Source organism: Vidua macroura, chromosome Z, assembly GCF_024509145.1.
Source record: "Vidua macroura isolate BioBank_ID:100142 chromosome Z, ASM2450914v1, whole genome shotgun sequence".
Lineage (NCBI taxonomy): Eukaryota > Metazoa > Chordata > Aves > Passeriformes > Viduidae > Vidua > Vidua macroura.
Genome location: NC_071611.1, coordinates 15394066 through 15414234, shown reverse-complemented (window position 1 = coordinate 15414234; position 20169 = coordinate 15394066). Strand labels below are relative to the sequence as shown.

General features: G+C 35.8%; 1 protein-coding gene across 2 annotated transcripts in view; it reads right to left on the bottom strand.

Moving 5' to 3' along the window:
* The window catches only part of LOC128821729 (guanine nucleotide-binding protein G(q) subunit alpha-like), a 117664-nt gene that overhangs the window by 62120 nt on the left and 35375 nt on the right, over window positions 1–20169 (bottom strand). For both annotated transcript variants that reach the window (XM_054002967.1, XM_054002969.1), the window contains exon 2: window positions 16360–16544. In XM_054002967.1, coding sequence (XP_053858942.1) covers window positions 16360–16544 — 185 coding nt within the window. The remainder of the gene's footprint in view (window positions 1–16359; window positions 16545–20169) is intronic.

Genomic DNA, 20169 nt, shown 5'->3' with positions numbered 1-20169 from the left:
CAAACAAAGAAATTTTGAACTAAACCTGAGAACTACATTCTGTACCTGGTATTAACTTTTTTACTATCATTTTGAGAAGACTATCAGTAATATATGGTAGGATGATACAATTGCTATACAATTAATAACCACATTTTTGCAATCTCTTCTGTACGATTCCTTCCCTTCCACTCTTTTACATATTTTCAGTTGCTCCAAGTATTTCCTTCAAAGATCTTGTAAGGTGCTGCCCTAAGCGTTTGTCTTAAATCCCATACTACCTATAAACACTCCAGCTTCCAAAAGTGTGTCCTGGGGAGAGGACATGGGGGACAACTTCTAGTGACATGGGTGTACAAAACTCCTATGAGATTTCTAATTATAGCCTTCATTCTCTTTTTCTGTTCTCAAGTAGCATTTCAAACACACTGCACTTATTTTCATAAGACTCTGAACTGAAGGAGTGTACACAGTGTACACAGTACACAGCTACTGAATTGTGCAGGAGTTAACATATTTGGAACCTTTTCTCCCAAATGTCATGCTTTTATTAACATCAGCTAATGGGTTTTTCCCCTCTTATTTCCTGAATATTTACCAATAAGTTCCTAAGCTCTACTACAAATAATGGATGCCCAACATATGAAGATTTTGGTATGAAATTGTCCTGTGTAGCCAACATTGCTTTTTGCATCAGCTAGAATCTGGTTCTAACATTATTTTATTATTGTCTTTCTTATACAGCCTATAGCACTTTCTCTAAGCTTTTAACACCCAGGATGTTAGATTTTTTTATTTAATAGTGAAATGAGTTAACATGAAGTTATTTTAGCATAGATAATTTAGGGTTGGCGTGCTTTATCCAGTCTGTTCCAAAATGATTTTAATCAAAAACAATTAAAACAGCATGGGAAAAAAATTCCACAAAAATGTTTATCAGAAGAGATATAATCATTGACATGGAGCTTAAAACCAGATTTTCAAATAGCTTGGAACTTTTTTGGAAAGAACTGCAGTATGACATTCTCTTTTAAAAATGCACATGAATATCTGTACTAATAAAGCCAAACATCATAAAACAAAGAGCACTATTAATCAGTTAGCAAAACAAGATAATCAAAGGACAGAACAGTTCTCCAGACCCACTGAGACAAACCTTACCCTAGCAGGAGATTACATGACAAGCCATCTCATTTGTACAATAACAAACACAGCTATGTTTCTATAGCCTAACAATTGCCTGGTCACCTGTATGGAACATTTTCTGAGCTCTGCCTGTTTGCCATGACTCATGTTGTTGTCGAGCTAAGAGGTAAAAAACAAAACTGCAGCACAAAACCCTTCAGTGCTGTGTCACACCTGATGCTCACACAAGCTCACTGCCTTCTCCACTTTAGGGCCTCTCACACCAGCATCACAAATAACAGAGCCCAAATTCAAAACACTGTTTCTGATTCTATAGGGTTCCCCACTTCTCACTGAAATTAGAAGAACCTGGAGTCTAAAGGTTTCTTTGAATCTAAAACACAGCACATGCAGAGCCTACAGAAAGGCAGATGGACTAAGGAGGTAACTGATAAAGCATCTGCCTAGTGTGTTTACAGTGAGAGGAAAGTATAAAGAAGTAAAGCAGTTTCATTGACACTAGCAACACATTAGGCAGACATAGCTGCACTGACTTGTTCAATTCTAAAAGTAATTCAATCAGAGGAACAATGAAATGGCCCCCTGCTTCCAACCCCTGAATGACATTCTATCTCACAATTTATATAACAGCTCATGTAGCAAGGTGAAAACCTGTTTACTTTATAACAACTATCAGCCACTTTCCTAACTCCCTTGATATGTTTGTTTTGTTTCAGTTTTCAAGCCTACTTCATTACTAACTTAAGCTCTAAGTAAAGTATTACCACTTTGCTTGCCTTCTCCTTTTTTATTTACAGAGGTAACAAGTATGACTCACATGCATATTAAAACAGTGCTGTCTTCCGGAGTTATTGGCCAGAAAGCTAAATTGCTTGTGCTCTTGTTCATAACTCTAACACCGACAAGTTTACGAACAGCCTCATCATTATTTTTTTTCAGCACTAGTGACACAATTAAAATACTATGCTAATTTTCTTCTGCTGCAAAGTGCTTAAGGGAAGTTACAAAATGCAGAACTGTTGTTCTTCTAGGCTTGAACTCCTAAGGAGGAAGAAAACCTTAAATGCAGCTTGAGACAGCTGTCAATGGAAACATACACACAGAAGCTCTCATAAATAAAGGCTCCTCTTCTTTCTACCTTGAGCAGGAGTTACAATGTCACCACCTTGTCATCAGTTTAATGCAAAAGGGAACTCCAGAAATTCCAGTCTAGGACTTTTAAGATATATAAGAATAATTAAGATAATAACTACCTTCCCCTCCTCAGAAGATATTCAGTGCATGTTACCAAGACTTTAAAACAGAAAGTATTGCAAATTGTAAATTTGTGTTCATTTGGTTGATGTGGGGTTTTTTGTTTGTGTTTTTTTTTTTTTTTTTCTTTTAAAAATAATCTTTATTTTATTTAATTCTGGTAAATTTTGTTTAGTCTCTTTGGTAAGTGGAATAGGATAGATGAATGACTATGACATGGTATTTACATAAACTACCAAAAAATGTGTGACTTCGCCAGGTAACTAGCAAATTCCTCCCATTTACTTCAGCTACTGCCTCAGAAGAAGCATCAGAAAAAAACTTCAAACACAACAACTTACTGAAATGAAGAAATTTAATCATTATTATAGGATTTACTTCTATCAAGGTCTACAATAGATATTCATTTCACAGAGTTAGGAGAGGGAAAAGTAATGAACAAAGCAGATTAGAAAGAACACAGCTAGACAGCGACTCATTAGTAACACAACCAACTCTGCATTAAGTAATGCCATCTATTCCTAGTTTGCTTGCCATCAAGTATCAACCTAAAACCAAGGAGTTCAGTGTTGCTCTGAAACAATGTATTTCTGGAGAAGGATGCCATAAAGACTTGGCCGTTTGTACAGACTGAAAACACCTTCATGCCATTAGTAAGCACCTCCTTTTTCTTTTTTTCTTAGCCCCTTAATTAAAAAGGGGGCAGTATTTCAGCAGTTAGATCTTCAGAAGAGGTCTAAAATGAATTCGTTCAGGCAGTATGATTTGAGGTGTACTTTTTTTTCACCACACTCACACATAGCAGAGCTAAGCAGAAAGAGTGATTAAGGTTGCTACCTTAGGACAATGCCATAGATTTATATGATTGAGGAAAAACAGTATTAAATATATCAAGTAAAAAAAAAAAATCACAGAATATTCCACTGACAAAAACAATAGTAACTGAATTACAGTTACTTACTATTGCAATCTTTCTCTGGATGTTTTCCATATTTTTCATTTCAGTAAGGTATTCAGTAATATTAACATTTGTTTGTCAGGCTCTTAACAAAGAAAAGCTTCAGAAAAAAAGGAAAACTGTCTTACAAAAACTGTGTTCACGTTGCTCACCAAAGGACTTACTGAAGCACAGTCTAAAACTTAATTTTAACTGGGTCCTATATAATAAATACAAAGCATAGAAATAAATCTCAAATTTTCTTGAACAGAGATTACTGGCAGGACTGAATAACACATTTTGCAATTTAGCCTTTACACCAAACATAGAAAAGATGCAGTAGCCCCCTAAGAAGGAATCTGTTAAGTTGTTACTTTGGGAGAGGAAGGCAGTTTAGCTAGAGACTTGCCTCTTGACATTTCAAATATACTGACCAATATATGAAACCTTTGTCCATGCTTATGAAGCCTTTCATGAATAATCTGGTATTAGTCTGAGCAAGTATTATCAACATGATTAAGAGGACAACCATTGGACTCATGACAATTAATGGCATGTTTCAACTACCCTTGGAAAAGATAAAGAAAAATACTTATGGGCCAGATCTAATGCGTTTTTTACTAAAACATGCAAAGATTTCTTTGAACACTATTTTTTTCCCAAAAAGTTTTTACATGAATACTTCCACTAGACTTGTGAAATGTGCTTGGAAGAATACTTGATGTCAAGAGGGAATGCCTTGTAGAATGAATAAATGGAAATACCACATTTTTGGTTATAATTTCAACTACGTCTTTCATCTTCATTACTTTGCTGAAGAATATTTGTAGGAAAGCTTTCTTCCATCTCTGTAATCTGAAATACAGGTACTGTGGCTCCTGAACAAAAGCCTAAATACTGCTTAACTGCCAAGAATAACTCCTCCTACTGACAATCTGTGTAAAATCAGAGGCAAATAGGTTTCCATGGGTAAACTACCCATTCCTGCTAACTGCATGTGAAACACATGGCACTGGTTCAGCCCACTGCTCTGCAGTGGTACTGGGGTGCTGGTTAAATAAATAACAAGGAAGTAACTGTAGATCAAATATAAAAACTTGGTGTTTCTTGAGCCAAGTTTTTGGTTTTTTTTTTTCTGGAAGGAGCTTTGTTTGCTTGCCTTGTGCACCCCACTGTCAGTACACCCAATTTAGCTGCCCTATGATGATTATTCAAGTGCACTATCTGTATGGCAGTCACAGGCCCCACCAACAGTGAACTCACACTGACAAGACAGAGAGGGAGGAAAACACTTATTAGCTGAGTCAGACTCTGGAGTCTGAGGCTGGCAATGCAATTAAGAAGTATCTTTCAGAAATCTCAATTGTGCTTTCACTGTTCATCTACTAGGCAGAAATCACTTCTGTTAACAACATTTCACTAGAAGAGCTGGAATAGGAGGAAAATAAGCTTTGCCTTCCTAATTGCTATTTCTGACTTCTACTCAGTTGTAAATACCTATCCTTCTGTTTTCATACAATTGAAACAGTGATAGTGGAAAGGTCAAAAAGCAAGTGTGTATTAGATTAAAAAGATCAGAGGTGGTAATGCAAGGAAAAAAACAGTGTGGTGACAGAAAGCATTAGCATTTATTTATTACAAACTGACTAAGCACAATCCCCAATTCCGCAATTTCCAAAATTAGGAATCATTTGTAACAACTTCTCACAGCTGAGAACAGATTTACTAACCCTAAAAAAAAGTCAGGAAAAGGGAGTCAGTGAAAGCAGAATTAGCAGCTTAGATACCAAAAGCCCTTCTTTATGTTTAGAAACTGCTAGTACAATTACCAACGTATCGAAAAATGCTCCCAAAATGGTGCCAGACATGTTTTAACAAGGAGTAGATTTTGGGTTTTAACTGTTTTAAAAAACTGATGCCAGAAGAAGCAGCATTAGTTTTGTCCCATGAAAAGCAATGTACTGGAGCTCATCTTAAATCGTGTTTCTTGAAGCTAGATTTTTTTCCTGCCTCTCACATAGCCAATATTAAAAGAAAAAACATTTTGAAGGTAATTTCTTTATAAATTGCCTTACTTACATGTTAAATGGTAGTTGTATCACTGCTGTTTCATATCCACAATACAGAATTTCACTTCTTAAAAGCAAATTTCCTACCATTAAAAAAAATGAACACTCAAAAGCAGAACAAAACCCCTGACAATGTGTGAAATTTACATTCAGAAACCAATGAAGGGAGAAAAATTTCTTGACAGGCAACAGTTCACACTTTTAATCTCAAAATAAAGATGAACACATACATTTTTTTTACCAGCAAAAATAATTTCCATCTTGATTTTTCTGATAAGTGAATAGTATCAACCTCTGTAAGTTAAAATGCAAATAAATCTTCAACAAACAAACCAGGCTGGCAAGAAATGAAACCTGATAGCAAAACTTGAGTTGCTTACTTCAGCTTCATGTAGATCACTTAGTTTAGTTCGGGGAAGTAGTCTCTTTCTTGTTTTAATCAGTGGAAGGCATATTCAATTAAATGCATGATCCTATAAATCAGTATAAACATATATTAAAAATTATCTCCAAAAGGATCTGTTATAGACTTAGTGACATTTTCTACAATGTTCTATAGTGAGGTCTGAGATGAAACTTAAAAACTATCAGCCAAGCAACATTTAATTAAGAGGTGGGGGGGTGGGGAGGAGATTCAAAAGAAAGACTTAAGCACAAGATAGTGATAAATCATCTTTATACCCTCCTGACAGTTGATGCTTTTATCTTCAGGCACTACTCCAAGTTCAGCTAGAACATCTTCCATACTGACCTAACTTTCAGCAGCAGCTAGTGGATCTGGCAGACACTGCTCTGCTTTCTCTACTTTATCAAAGCCCATGGTGGTCAAATCACATCCCTGTACACAAATACTGAATGCTGCAGGGGAGCAGAGGTATGCAGATCCTGATGCTGGGCATAAGTAACACATATCCAAAACCACTGCGGTCCATTTTCTGAACCAGCTCTCAAGACTGTAGAGCATGTACTTCTGTATGCATGTGCAGTTGCCCAAGGCACTGACCTACAAACATGATTCCAGCATTCAGTTCTGCAGTCATACAGGTTTTGGAGCAACACCAAACTAGCAGTGACTAATACTTTGGTAAAATGATATCATAAAGGGAGGAAACAGTTTTGTTTCATTCAGAGGTCAGAAAGGGGAAGAAAAAAATAGGCAACTGCCATACTCAAACTAGTTTGCTTGAAGTTTCCTATCTTTGAATTAACTAACATTAATGTTAATTTAAATTAGGCTCTTTGCTATGCTGCTTGTGGTAAGACTGACATTTTCAGGGCCATATAAGCCAGTGAAAGTGAGGGCTCCAAAGAAAGGAGCCCTACAGCCTACTGCAGGTCACCAGGTGTGTGAGAGAACTTAGCTCAAAGAGACTGGTAGTTCATGGTGATCCAAGGCAGCACATGCTAAGCATGCTTACTGCTGCTCTCCATTTATATATCTGTGGTAGAAACTGGATGTGGGTTCATCCTGGGACTGCTCAGGACAAGACTGCTACTGCAAGCAGAATGAAGGGCAGAGAGTCTGAGGCACTGGACAGAATCACAGTTAATGATATTGGAAAGGAGGGAGGAAAAGCTCTGCCTTTGAAGAGTCTCCCCACAACAGCTCTGAACACTTTTCCAGCACTGGTCTTCATTTTAAGGTCTAGTTATTAGTATTTCAGGCATTGATTACAGATCTCCACATAGCAAGATGTTGTAAGACGAAAGACAGTAGAGACTAACACTCAGAATGGCAAGATTACCACAGAACAGAAGAATTATTTTAAGGGACATGAACCTTTCCCTTATTCTATAATTGGTTGTGCTGAGGAAAAAAATAATTTATGAAGTGCAGAGAATACTTAGCTCACTTACTGATTTTATTTATAAATGGTAACTGTGATGGCACTTGTAACATACTGTAACAGTGGAAATTTATCATTGCTTCTTTCATTAGACTCATCTGCTAACGTAGTGAAGCATAATTAGGAGATGGACATGAATATATGTCTGAATTTTGCATGCAGTAGGGGTCTGGTTAGGTGTATTTTAACTCAGCCTTTCAAAACATCTATGAACTCCAATTTCTACTACAAAATTACTTCCTAGTGAAAGCATGCATTACATTTCTGCTCATCCTAAGGACAAGATAGTTACTGTCTCTTCTTTTCTTGTACTGTACAGAAGGGATGTTATGTTTTTTGTGCAATGCTGCCAACTGAAGACCCAAAATTATGGCATTGTTTTCTGTTCGATTCCTCAGTCACTTGGAAATACTTATTTTTACCAGGAACTGTAGTAAAATTCCCTGGAACTCTACAGCTGGTATAAATTTGTATCTGCAAAGTAGGTGCTGGAAAATGCAACTGTATCAGGAAGCGTGTGTTTCACAGTCATATCAACCATTTTTCCAACTGTGTTAAATACTGATTCACATGATTACTTCCATTACCCTTGCTGCTAGAGAAAACTAAGACTGTCCTGAGAAACTCACTGAATTCTAAGAAGTCCAAAAGCTCAAAAGGAATATGGGAACCAGGCATAAAGCACAGCAATGTAAGAGTCCTCATTTAGTACCCTCCCTCACACTCTTCTGACAAATACAATTGCACAAAATCTGAGAATATGCAAAACAAAAAAAAAAAAAAAATCCCACAAACCTTAACACAAGAAGATAGATCTAATTGCCAAATATAAAATTAAAAAAAACCAGTTGACTAAGGAAATACCTTACTTGATACCCTGTTGAGAAACAATTGTGTCATGCTCAAAGATTAATGACTTAATGAGACCATTTGAACACTGGAAAAACATTACTAAACAAACTCTCTTCAGGGACTAACCCTTTATTTACAAAGTAGCATCCTGACAACTCAGCCTACATATAAACTATATTCATCCCTTTGCCCACATTTCCACCAACCCCTCTCCCCAAGGCGTATTTATTTAAATTTCCTCTCATTGTAGTAACTTCATATGAGAAATCTAATTTTCATCCCTTTCCAAAGAGGAAAGAACTCATAAAATCTAATTCTTATGTAGTTTAGACCAGTAATGAAGGATACAATGAAAAATTGCATTAAAATCTAGCAAAGCCAGAATTTGATTGCATTTAATGTTGGCAAGGATTCTGTCTGTTTCAGTACATCCAGACATTTACAACACCTGCCTGGGATGCATTCATAAAAGGTTGTTTTCTACTGCATATTCTAGCCAGTAGATGATAAATCAAAAAAGTCCTGCTGGATCACAGAAATCCATTCCAGTGTGCCTTAAGAAAGCAACTCTAAATAGTACTGATTTCCAAGTAGAAAAACTAAAAACACTACTGCTGCAGGTTCTTTATTTGTCAGACAGGCAAAACACTACCCACATTGCTGATTCATATGGTATCATCAGACAGCAGCGCACAGGAAACTCTACAGGAAGACCACAAAAGCTGACAAGTGTCCAAAAAGGGACAGATAGGCAGAAACATACCAGGAAGAACTTACACACCCCACTGGAATCAGGAAACGACAAAGCTAGTGAGTGAGGAAGCTATAGCTCCTACCAATCATTAATCCTCAAAAAACTACTTCTTGAAAAGGTACACTTCTTTTCTGAAAAAAAAGAGATGAGGAAAATTTGAGTAGTTTTTTACAGCAGGGAGTTGCTATTTAAAACATTTTGCAATGCAGTGACAGAGTACACCAGTATAGCAACAGCAGCCAGTTCAAGTCATTGTTTATCACACAAGAAGGACATGAGCTACAGGGCTTTACTGTCATGCTCCTCTCTGTTTATGATGGTTTTGTTTATAAAAGCTGCCCCATAAAAATAACTTTTTTTTAAAACAGGGCCTTTCACAGTGAGTCTAATAATAACACAATTTCTTTTCCCTATCAGAAGTACTAGAATATCCCACAGGTGAAATTAAAAACTTCCACAACTCAGCTTGGAAAAATGCTGACTGGTGTTAAGACTTTTTCATAGAACTGGATTTTCAAGAAGTAAATTTAACTATACACAACACAGTATCATTATAAAAATTCTGAAAAGAGCTTCTAAAAATTAACAAGCCTGCAAAAAGACGTATCTCCTCAAAATCACAGAAGGGTCCTTAGAACCTTCCTGACCATAGTTTAAATACCACCTGCATGGTCTGTGTTCTCTCTTTCAGTAATGCTTCATTTCTGCAACCTCTGAGAAGATGTGTCCATACATGCATTCTTCAATCTTTTCATACACAGTCTTAAACACATTCCCTTATGAGCAAGTTTGAATCAGATACAAGCAACTCCAACTTTCTTTAATAAAAATCCATTTCATAATGCATACATAACAGTAGATACACACACTAGATATATTTTCATGTCTTTTAGTGATGTCTCAGTTCAACACCAACAGCTCCTCCATGGCTCATTATCAAAGTGCCACTTAGCTTGTTTTACTGCAAAAGAGTTTTTAAAAGCTCCTTACAAAGTGGCAAGGGGTTGGAAAAACTCCATCTTTTTCAAAATCAAGACTAAGTTTTAAGGTTAATTTCTTCACCAAATTCCTACTGCACAGCTAAATTAAAATATCTATAAACTATTTTTGGAAAATGCCACCACATTTCATTTTATCCTGTGCCTTTCTTATTTGTAGACTACTGGCTACAGCAGAATTTACAGCAGAATATCTGATATGTTTTTGCACTGTTTTGAATGGCTTTATTTTCAATTCTTCATCATAACCCTTTCAACTTCTCAAAGATCAAGGTAGTATTTAAGAGTGACAGAGAAAGTAGAAGAAAGAAAAAGAGGAAAAAATAACTAAAGAAAATTCATTAAGTTCTAGGGTTGTATTTCAGCTTTAAAGAAATCCTTTTTCAATCCAGACTTTGAATAAAAGCAGCTTTAAAAAATGAAAAGTGTCAAAGGAATAATAAAAACATATATTAGAAGTGTTTCAAAAATATTCTGTGCTGAAATCAGTTTTGCTTGATTCCATGGGTCTACGACTGAGGGTAAAACCTATTAGTACACTTGTCTACAAACTGGCTTAGAAGATTAACAACTAAACAGTAAGCCAAATTTTAACACTGGCTAGAAGGTCATATTAAGAAAAATGGTACGTCACCATCAGAAACAACCTTAACTACTACTCTAATTGTATCAGGTTTTCCACAGTATCATTTGTCTCAGAAACTCGTATGTATGACAGGACTAATGAAGAGAGACATGAGAGTTAGAGAAATGTTAGAAAGCTGCTCTTCGTAATTACCATCCCTACAATTCAACATTCAGCTTTTTATGTCATGTTTGAAAGTGTTCAGAGAAGTAGCTTGCTCATAATAAATTATTAATTGATTGCAATAAACCTTATTTCAAGTATCTTGTGTGTTACTAGGAATTAAAACGAAGAAACAAGTACCTTTTGGTCATTCTACATAATAAAAACAGAACACAACAGGATCTGAATTCCCAGATAAAAAAGCTTACTGTGAGAAGGAAATATTCTTATAAATTTTCAGAGGAAAATATGACAAATTACTTCAATCTGACATTAATTTAGAAACAAGTATTAGACAAGCTTAACCTATCTCCTGGAGAAATGAATTAAGTAACTAGGAAACTATGAATTCTAAATATTTCCTTCTTGAAAATACTTATATATGATTATGTTTATCCATTACTTTTATAAAACTGTATTGTCTAAATACCTATATTTATATAATGACTGTTAATCATGAAGGAAGTCAGAACCATTCCAAGAGTACACAATCCCACTACCTTAAAATATATGCCAAACTCCCATTACACATAAAAGCTGCCCGGAGCAAATTTCACATCTTCATTGTGAGTGTACATACTCATGTGAATATTCCCTGGAGAAAGGAAGAGTGTTCATTTACCTACATGTTTATTTTAAATAAAGTATTTGAAACTCTTCAGGGGAGCCTTCAACTCTGCTTCTCCAGCTTACTTGTCATATACCATCATCTTCCCTACACATTCGAAAAAGCAGCTAGAACTTGGGCTTCTGTTGGGATGAAGTATGAAACACTTAAGCAGAAGATAACAAGATTAAACAAGTAATTTAATAATCCATTATAGCAATACAGATAAATGCAAGTGCCCTCTGCTCTAAACAGAGAGCAAGCAAATGAGTGACTAGGAGAACAGAATGTAAACTACTACATATATGGGGAGCTTTTTGCTTGTTAGTTTTAATTTTATTCAAATATAAAGAAGGAAAACAGCAGAAAGTAGGACAAAATGGTAGGCCACAGGTAAGTACATAAAGGTGTGTTGAGGTGAAATGTATATAAGACTGAGGAGGAGCCAGAAAGAAAGGCAGGGAATGTGAAGAGCAAATGACTGACTGAAGACTGATAAAAAGATGAGAAAGACAGCTGAGGAGAGGCTGCTATCTATTTAAGATTGTCATAATCTTCACAAAGCTTCTTTACAAAGCACTCAGGAAAAAACTGCTTGTGGCTTTCTTGGAAGCCCTAAAGCTCATGGATTGCTATCCCCATGGGAGGAAACACAGCTCTCAGGGAAATGGGCTTTCCCTCATATTACAGCTTCCGGTTGAACAAAAGCAACCTGTCTTCAGTTCCTTAGTTGGAATATATGTAGTTCAATCACCACGATATTTTAAATCTTCTATACACTCTTGCACGTTATATTACTGCAGCTATCTATTTCTTGCTAAAATAATGCCTATGGAGCTTCCTGGTGGTAGAAGCATTTAACTCTTCTGCAAGACTTGCTATTTATTGGGCAATTTTACTTTGGTTTTGAGTGTTTAGAGAAACACCTCAGAAAACCTAAATACTAACCAAGCACTAAATATTGTTAAATACTAGCCAAGAACCATACAGTTTTCTCCATCTGCTTGAAGAGCCATTTGATTATCCCTGTTCTAAAGCAATAAGCAGTTTATGTCACTGTCCCAAGAACATAATTCTTGCTTTTTTGTTAAATAAAAGCCCCCTCTAAACTGAAAGGCTTCCCCTCTTGGTTTGCACCCTACTTCTCTAGAGTCAGTCCTTCACACTATTTCAAGTGAGGTGTCCGCGGTAGGTCCTTTCCTCCAAACTATGTTTGCTCAACATCAAATTTCACTAAGGGATTTCAGCACTTAACATCCCCAACTGTTTACCCAAGACAAAAACTTATGCCATCTGATTCCATTCCTGCTCCTACTGTCCCATTTCTGCCTGTAATTTTATTAGCTTTCTCCAGTGGGTCTGTCTGACTTGGAAAAAAACAAGCTAACAAAACAATTATGGACTTGAAGATAATGCTAGTAAGATTTTGAACTTTGAAAGCATTTCCGATATCTGCTCATTTTGACAGCAAAACATTTCCCAAAGGAAACAGGCACAAATACAGACAAAACATAATCAGAAAACACTCTTAGAAACTTAACAGCAAATGTCTACCACAAAACTTGCTTTTATGTTTCCAGCTTCTTGAAAAACTTTCCTGTCGCCTGTTCTTGAAGACTACAGTTACTCACATTAGTTTTATTCTTATGAATATTTAAGAAGTCTCACAGGAAATTATGGGAATGGGATTCAAGTAAGGTTTCCTGCCTCTTAATCACCATGGAGTAATGCCTTCCTGATACTGTCTGCTGAAACAGAGTAGCAACTTTTCTTTTGAAAGTTAAATTAAAATGGAAAAGTGTAAGACAACAGTACTATTTGGTGTTCACTATAGTGGTAGATTCATTTGTCTAAAAATACAAACTGCAAAAAGCATAACCCTGTAAGCTTTTTTTAATCGTATTTGAATACCTGTGGTTGCACGAGTTAGTTTGTACAAACAAAATTTTGCAAAAGACAGGCAATTTTCAGAATTGCTTCTGAACATTTCTATAAAAACTAACACTTTCCCTTATTTTATAAAGTACTTCTTACCCTAAAATTCAAAAAACCATACAACAACTTCATAACTTCTAGCTGAAAAAGAAATATTAGAAGAACAGTAGAATTTACTCAAAAGGAAACAAAATAAGTCTATAAGCAACTATTTCCTATGACAGACAAATTCCTAAAAGAAGAGATCATGCTCACCCATTATCTTAAACCTCAGAAAAGCTCACATTCTGAATTTTAAACACATAAAAATAAATGTCTTTCATGATATAATGCTCTACCATCAGTTCTGAGATATTAGCTTCTAAACACAGTTGTATTTCTCAATTGGCTTTCACTACTCTGATAATCTTTCAAAACAGTCTAGGTTATTATAATATAGGACAATGCATTTCACTCTCTGCCTCTTTAGTTACATTTGTGACTATGAAGATAAATACAATCTCACAAGAACTGACCTGCAAAATTTAGAACTTGCTGACGGCTATGTTGATTATACTAAAATAGTCCAACGCAAATGTTGTGATGCTGTACACCACACAAAGAACACAGCTGCCTACTTAACTGCCTGCTAGGTATAAGGACACTTCAAATTCCAGCAGCATTCAGAGATTCAAAATACTCCAGTTTTAATAAATCACAGTTAAAGGTATGATAATTGGTACAGTAAGAGAAAACCATTTATACTGTAGCCCCAAAAGCTATTGCAGAACATGAAGAACTTGACCCAAAAAAAGGGTAATTCTTTTTCAGGCCCAACCACATCAATACCAGCTTGACCTGCAATTTTCTAAACTACAGTGTACAACAGCTACTGTGCTAAAAATGTTCTGTTACTCAAACTTCAAGATATTCTCTCCAGAGATAGGATTTCCTGATAGGAGACTCAAATTAATAGGAAGTGCCCTGCCTGTGTTTTCTAGACTGCTAGACTAATGAGTTTGTTTTCAACAGCTTGTAAAAAAATGAAGGAGCAGATTTATTTGTTGACTGGTGTTCAGTGCTTTGAAGTGAAGTGACCTTGTATACAAAGCCAAAGTGTAGTAGACCACAATCATGTATATTTAGGCACAATGCTGTAGCACGTTTGGCTTTTCCTGCATTCCTGAAGGACTCAGTACAGGAATTGCCTTAAGAGCCTGGTAACTGGTGACTTTTATTTTAGTCTGCAAGTTGCCCTATTAGAAACTGATGGGAATGCTTGTGAAGTAGCTGAGCAGAGACCCCTACTTTCAGTGAAGTAATTTTTATGTAGAGAAAGTGAACAGTTCTGGCCATGCGTATACAGCTATGGCAAACCTACCTGACTCATTCAGCCATATAAAAACACAACAAGAAGTCAGGACATCTAAAAAATAATTACAGAACACACACTCTGTAATATAATACAAGGAAAAAAAGAATCCTAATCTATCATTAGGATTTCCAGATATTAAGGCTAAGTGACAGTCTCCACCAATTTGGAAGATAAAATATGCTTTACAATCAACTAACTTTTCAGGCCAGTATGTTTTATGCTTTGCACACAGCAAAAACATGGAGCCAAAAGACTGAAATGAAAATGAAAATACAATTTTAAAACTAATTAGGCATTTGATTGTGATTTATAGAGGACAAGGGGAAAACAGACAGCACCAGCATGCAGCTAGACTAGGAAATCTAACAGTCAGGAGGTCTTACCAATTACAGATTTTTCAATCTTTTTTATGTGCACGAAAAGCCCCACCCACCATTAAAGAAGGTTAACAATATTGATTCTGACAGACGGGATCCTCCTGACTTCCTACAGCATAAAGTCATGCAAGACTCTTATTATTGCAACATTACATCACCAACAAAGTGATGATCATCTGCAATGACTTCAGCAAATGCAAATTAAAAAACAACTTATCATTAACCTGCTAATAAGCTTTAATCTTTCCTACTTTTAAGTTAGCTGTCATAAAACACATACAGCAGTTCAGTTCTAATAATTAAACTTCATATGTTTAGACACAAAAGATTCTAATATTAACCCAAGTTTATCTCATTTTCTCTCTCCCAGTTAATGGATGCTTTTTTTTATTGTAAATGTTGCTCCTCTTTGATATTTTCTCTTAATTAAAAAAAAATGGAATAAAAGAACTTTTGAGTAATTTATCAAAGAAAATATTACTTTGATTAGTATTACTTTGAATAGTCCTTTATCCAGGACTATTAGATAATCATTAAATATTCTTTCACAACATGGAAAGAAAGGTGAGCCATCCACTTTGTCACAGATCTTAAATTCTCCTTTCGACAAAGTTGCTGATAATAGATCAACAGTAAAAATACAAACAAGATCTCAGGGAACTGTTATTAAACAGTGCCTGCTTGAACAGGGAGTTTGGACCAGACGATGCACTGTGGTCCCTTCCAATTTGATCTATTCTGTGACTGTGTGATATTGGGAGATATAGACATGTAATTCTGTGGCTTACTATGTGTTTTAAGTAAATAATAAGCACTTCATTCCTAGTCACAGACTGAGACAAACTATTTTAGTTACCATACTATTACAATCTGAATATTAAAAAAAATGCTTAAAAGTCAAGGTAGTTAGAGATGAACCTTAGAAACACTTTAAATATATTTTGTCCTTTTAAACTGCAGTAACAACATCAATTCCAGAAGACTCTTGACTGTTTTAAGGACTTGTGTAGAAAATTTTAATTTAACAATCTATTCACGCACAAACAGATATCTTCACCTACTTGTCTAATAATTTGAATTTTTTCCACTTGTAATGTAATAGCAATCCTTAAGCAGTAAAGTTTTGCTACACATCACAAGAACGGTTTAACTGTGCTCTAACCAGAGCACAGCTGCATAGGAAAGGACAAGAGTTACTGAAGTCAAATGGCAGCCTGCCATTAAACCTCTGTTCTGTGACAATGCCCCCCAGGCATCTTAGAAGAGGTCTCTTGTTTAAAAGCGTATTTGTGCTGTAAAAGTAGACAAAAAGGCAGAGATGTAAATGCAGGACAGGAAATGCCCTTTTCTTCTGAGCTTTTAGTATCACTTCTGTGATGTGTCATTTTTTTAAGACCTTCAGTATATTTCCGAAAATAAAAAAGAGGAAAAACTTCAGCTACAGAAATGAACAAAAATCTCACCTTGTTATTTTCACACTTGTATGGGATTTTGAGGGTATCCATGGCCTTGATCATGGCCTGCATTGCTGTAAATATATTCTGGTACACCAGTTTTGTAAAGCCCCTTTTGTCTTCATCAGAGTAACCTGATCCATGAATGATTCTCATTTGCTTGATAAATGTGCTTTTGCCACTCTCTCCTGTGCCTGCAAGACAAATAAGAAGGATATGCTTTACCCAGTGGACACAAACACGACTTTTTTTGCACAATGCTGACAGCTTGCTTACTGCAGTGTTAAGTGGTGCTTGGAAAGTAACTACAAGGACCAGTTCAAGGTCAAACAGCAACATCAGTAGCAACTGAAGAACTGAATTAAAATTTGTATTTTGAGTTAAAAACTAAACTAATGAGCAAAATGGCACTCCAAATTATACATATTATATAAGACTTCACATTTGAAAATATTTTGTTCTTAAAGATGTAATTGTCCAAAACTCTAATTTCATGAGACATTTCATCACAAAAGTTCAGAGAGGAAGAAAAAGAATCTTCCTAGGCTAACACTCAGGACATTACAGTAATCAGGTATTACAAGCAACTGATATATGTGTTTTGGTTTTTTGGGGTTTTTTTCAGGTTTGTTTTTGTTGGTTTGCTTGGGTTTTCAGTTTTGTTGTATCTGCTGGTTTGGTTTTTTATTTGTTAGTTTGAGAGGGTATGGTTGGGTAGTTTTTTTATTTTTGTTGTTTTAAGCTAGTATTGGAACAATCAGAGCCCATCAAACTTCAATCTCAGAACCATATGAAATCACTGTTAATTAAAATTTGGTTCATATTTATTAATGAGCAGTCATTCCTTTCACTAAATCTTTGTCATGTCTTTTTATACTTTGTACTAAAAGTAGTTTATTGATGAAATATGACTATTTGTCAATTTAAAGTTAAGATCTCCCTGTTGGAAACTTCACAAAGGTTACAACACACAACATTTTTCCTTTGCTCCAATTCAAGAAGCTCATCTATGACTACAAAAGCTTATCTATAGCATTCCTATGTTTGCTTAAGAGGAGGAGTTGAACCTGCACAGCTACATAAGCCCTGTGTTCACCCAGCTACCCAGCTCTGTAGAAAACAAAATGCACTGCTCAGTGCTTTGTTTTTCAGACTTTCAGCCTGGGCTTTATTTTAATCATTTCTGTAAAGCTTTCACGCCTTATACCATAATACTCATGTCCAGGACAAAGGCAGACTTATAGGCCTCTTAGAGAATGTTTTCGGTGTCTTCCCAAAAAAGTGTGTTTCACAGCAGTGCAGTTTAAAGGAGTAGCCCTTAACTATTTCTGAGATAGCACACACTGCAAAATCTAAGCCTCTAAAATCTTCTGCCCTTACCACAAGCATAATTTTGAAACCATCACTCCTATTTCCTGCACACATACAATGAACTTCTAATGCAGGTTTTCTTTACACACACATTCCCAGAAATTCAAACATCATGTTACATACTACAGAATCAGAATGGTTTGCATTAGAAAGGACCTTAGAGCTCATCTAATCACAACACCCCCTTGTCATAAGCAGGGACATGGTCCATTACACCAGTTTGCTCAGATCCTATCTAATCTTGCCTTGAATAATGCCAGGGATGGGGCATCAACAGGTTCTCTGGGCAACCTGAGCCAGTGCCTTACCACCTTCACATGTAAAGAATTTCTTACAATATCTTATGTAAACCTACCCTCTTTGAGTTTAAAGCCATTTCTCCTTGTCCAATCACTATATGCCCTCATAAAAGTCCCTCTCCAGCTTTCTTGTAGGCTCCATTTAGGTAATGAAAGGCTGCTAGATCATCTCCCTAGAGATCAAGACACTGACTGGTATAAACTTGTGCTTTCTACAGCTTTATCCATTCATTACAGAACAAGTTAAAAAATACATCATGGCAATACAATCTTAAAATTTTACCGATTTACCATAGTAAAAAAACCACACTGGGTAATAGCCTGAACAGGACCCTTGAGTGGGTCTGTTTCACCTGGTGAAAAGAAGAAAACCTGAAATTACGTAAGAAAAAAAAAAATCTACATATTCTTCTGAGAGGATATGAATGCCTTATGGATTCTGTTAGCAATTGCTTCCACCACCATCATTCTACTAATGCCTCCAGCTGATACAAGACAAGAGCAAAGGTGAAACAGCAGTGCAGTGGAACAGTAGAATGGACCAATGGGGGATAAAACTATACTGAGAGCAATTTTATGCTGGCTACCACATCACATTTACATTAGTCAAGTCAGTTGTCTGAAGCCAGATATATAGTATCTTCTCATCTGTCAGAAGACTGCTGAGGTCACACAATGTACCTGAAACTCAATCATAATCAGAATACCACCACCACACTCTCATCTTTTAAAAAACATTACTTTCAACCTTTCCCACCCCATCCCCTCCCTAATCCTAATAAAATTCCTTGTCTAGTACTTAGGTGAGAATTGAATATTGTGACTGAATAAAACTCCACACTCCTGTTTCAAGCACACAGCTTGGTTGGTCATCTGACTTTTAAACTTCTTCTCAGATAAAATCAACCTAATAAATGATAAAATATTAACTATCTTTAAAAATAATAAAGAAATGTCTGTAATACTGATGAACTCTTCAATCATGGAATAGAGGATTATCAAACTTTGTAAGAGCTTAGCATCTTAAAAACTGAAAATTTCTCAAAACCTCTTCGTGTTTTTTTTTTCTTGAAATGTTAATAGCTACAACTATTACTGTATCATCAAGAATTTTACAACCAGAGATCTGAAAGTATTTCTAGCAGTATTCCATCCACAAGCAGAATCAGGAAAGAAGACAGATTGGTTAAATGCAGAGTAGAACCTCATGCATGCACTTGCACCCAGATATATACACAGCACAATTTATTTCTCCTGGTACACATCGTACAAAAATCAAGCTACAGAATGTTGAAATTCTGTAACATTCTGTAACATTGAAATTCTGTATCATTCTTTGCTCTGCAAAACTAATGGAAAAACTTTAAACATGTGTAATCTTAAATAGGTGACAATGCAGCTACTGGCAGAGAGGTTTCAGAACTTGTGGTAACTTACAAAGAAGATAGAGGATACTAATTTAAAAGAAAAACAACTGTAGAAGCCTAGAATGACAAGCCTTTCCTTTTTATGCTTGTCTTGTACTTGTTTTTGCATTTTTCTGCATTACAACTTAAAAGAAAATCTTAGGTATAGTATCTTCAGATCAAATATGAGACTGTTTTTTAACTAAAACAACAAATATAGCATTCTCTAAGCAAAATTCACACTGGCATCTCTTAAACAGAAACACTGCTAAACTACACCTGACAGTGTTTTTTTCCCCCAAATTTGACCTACAAAAAGACAATAAAAACTTGCTATTTTATTGTTTGAAATTTTATATTAAATTAGATAGAAGAGGACATTCTTAACAGGTAAGGAAGGAGAAAGTCATTGAAATCCACTACCCTGTTAGTCATTGAAGTCCACTACCCTGTACACACACATTTACTAGGAACTGTCAAAACAACAGTGTGAACATCTGCAGAAAACTGGCTTTCATCTTGGGGCTTGGATGCAGAAAGAAAGCCTACAAGCACCTGGAAAGTGAAGATTTATAGGTCAGGCTGGAATCAACATTCTACACAGATGAGCAGATCCATACTATAATCACAGTTTCATCAAACATTTACTCAGACAAAGCAGTCGGTTGTACACTGCCTCACAGATTTACAGAAAAAGGGAGCAATCAGCCTCATCAGATAGTAAGTAGCTGAGTAATTCCTAG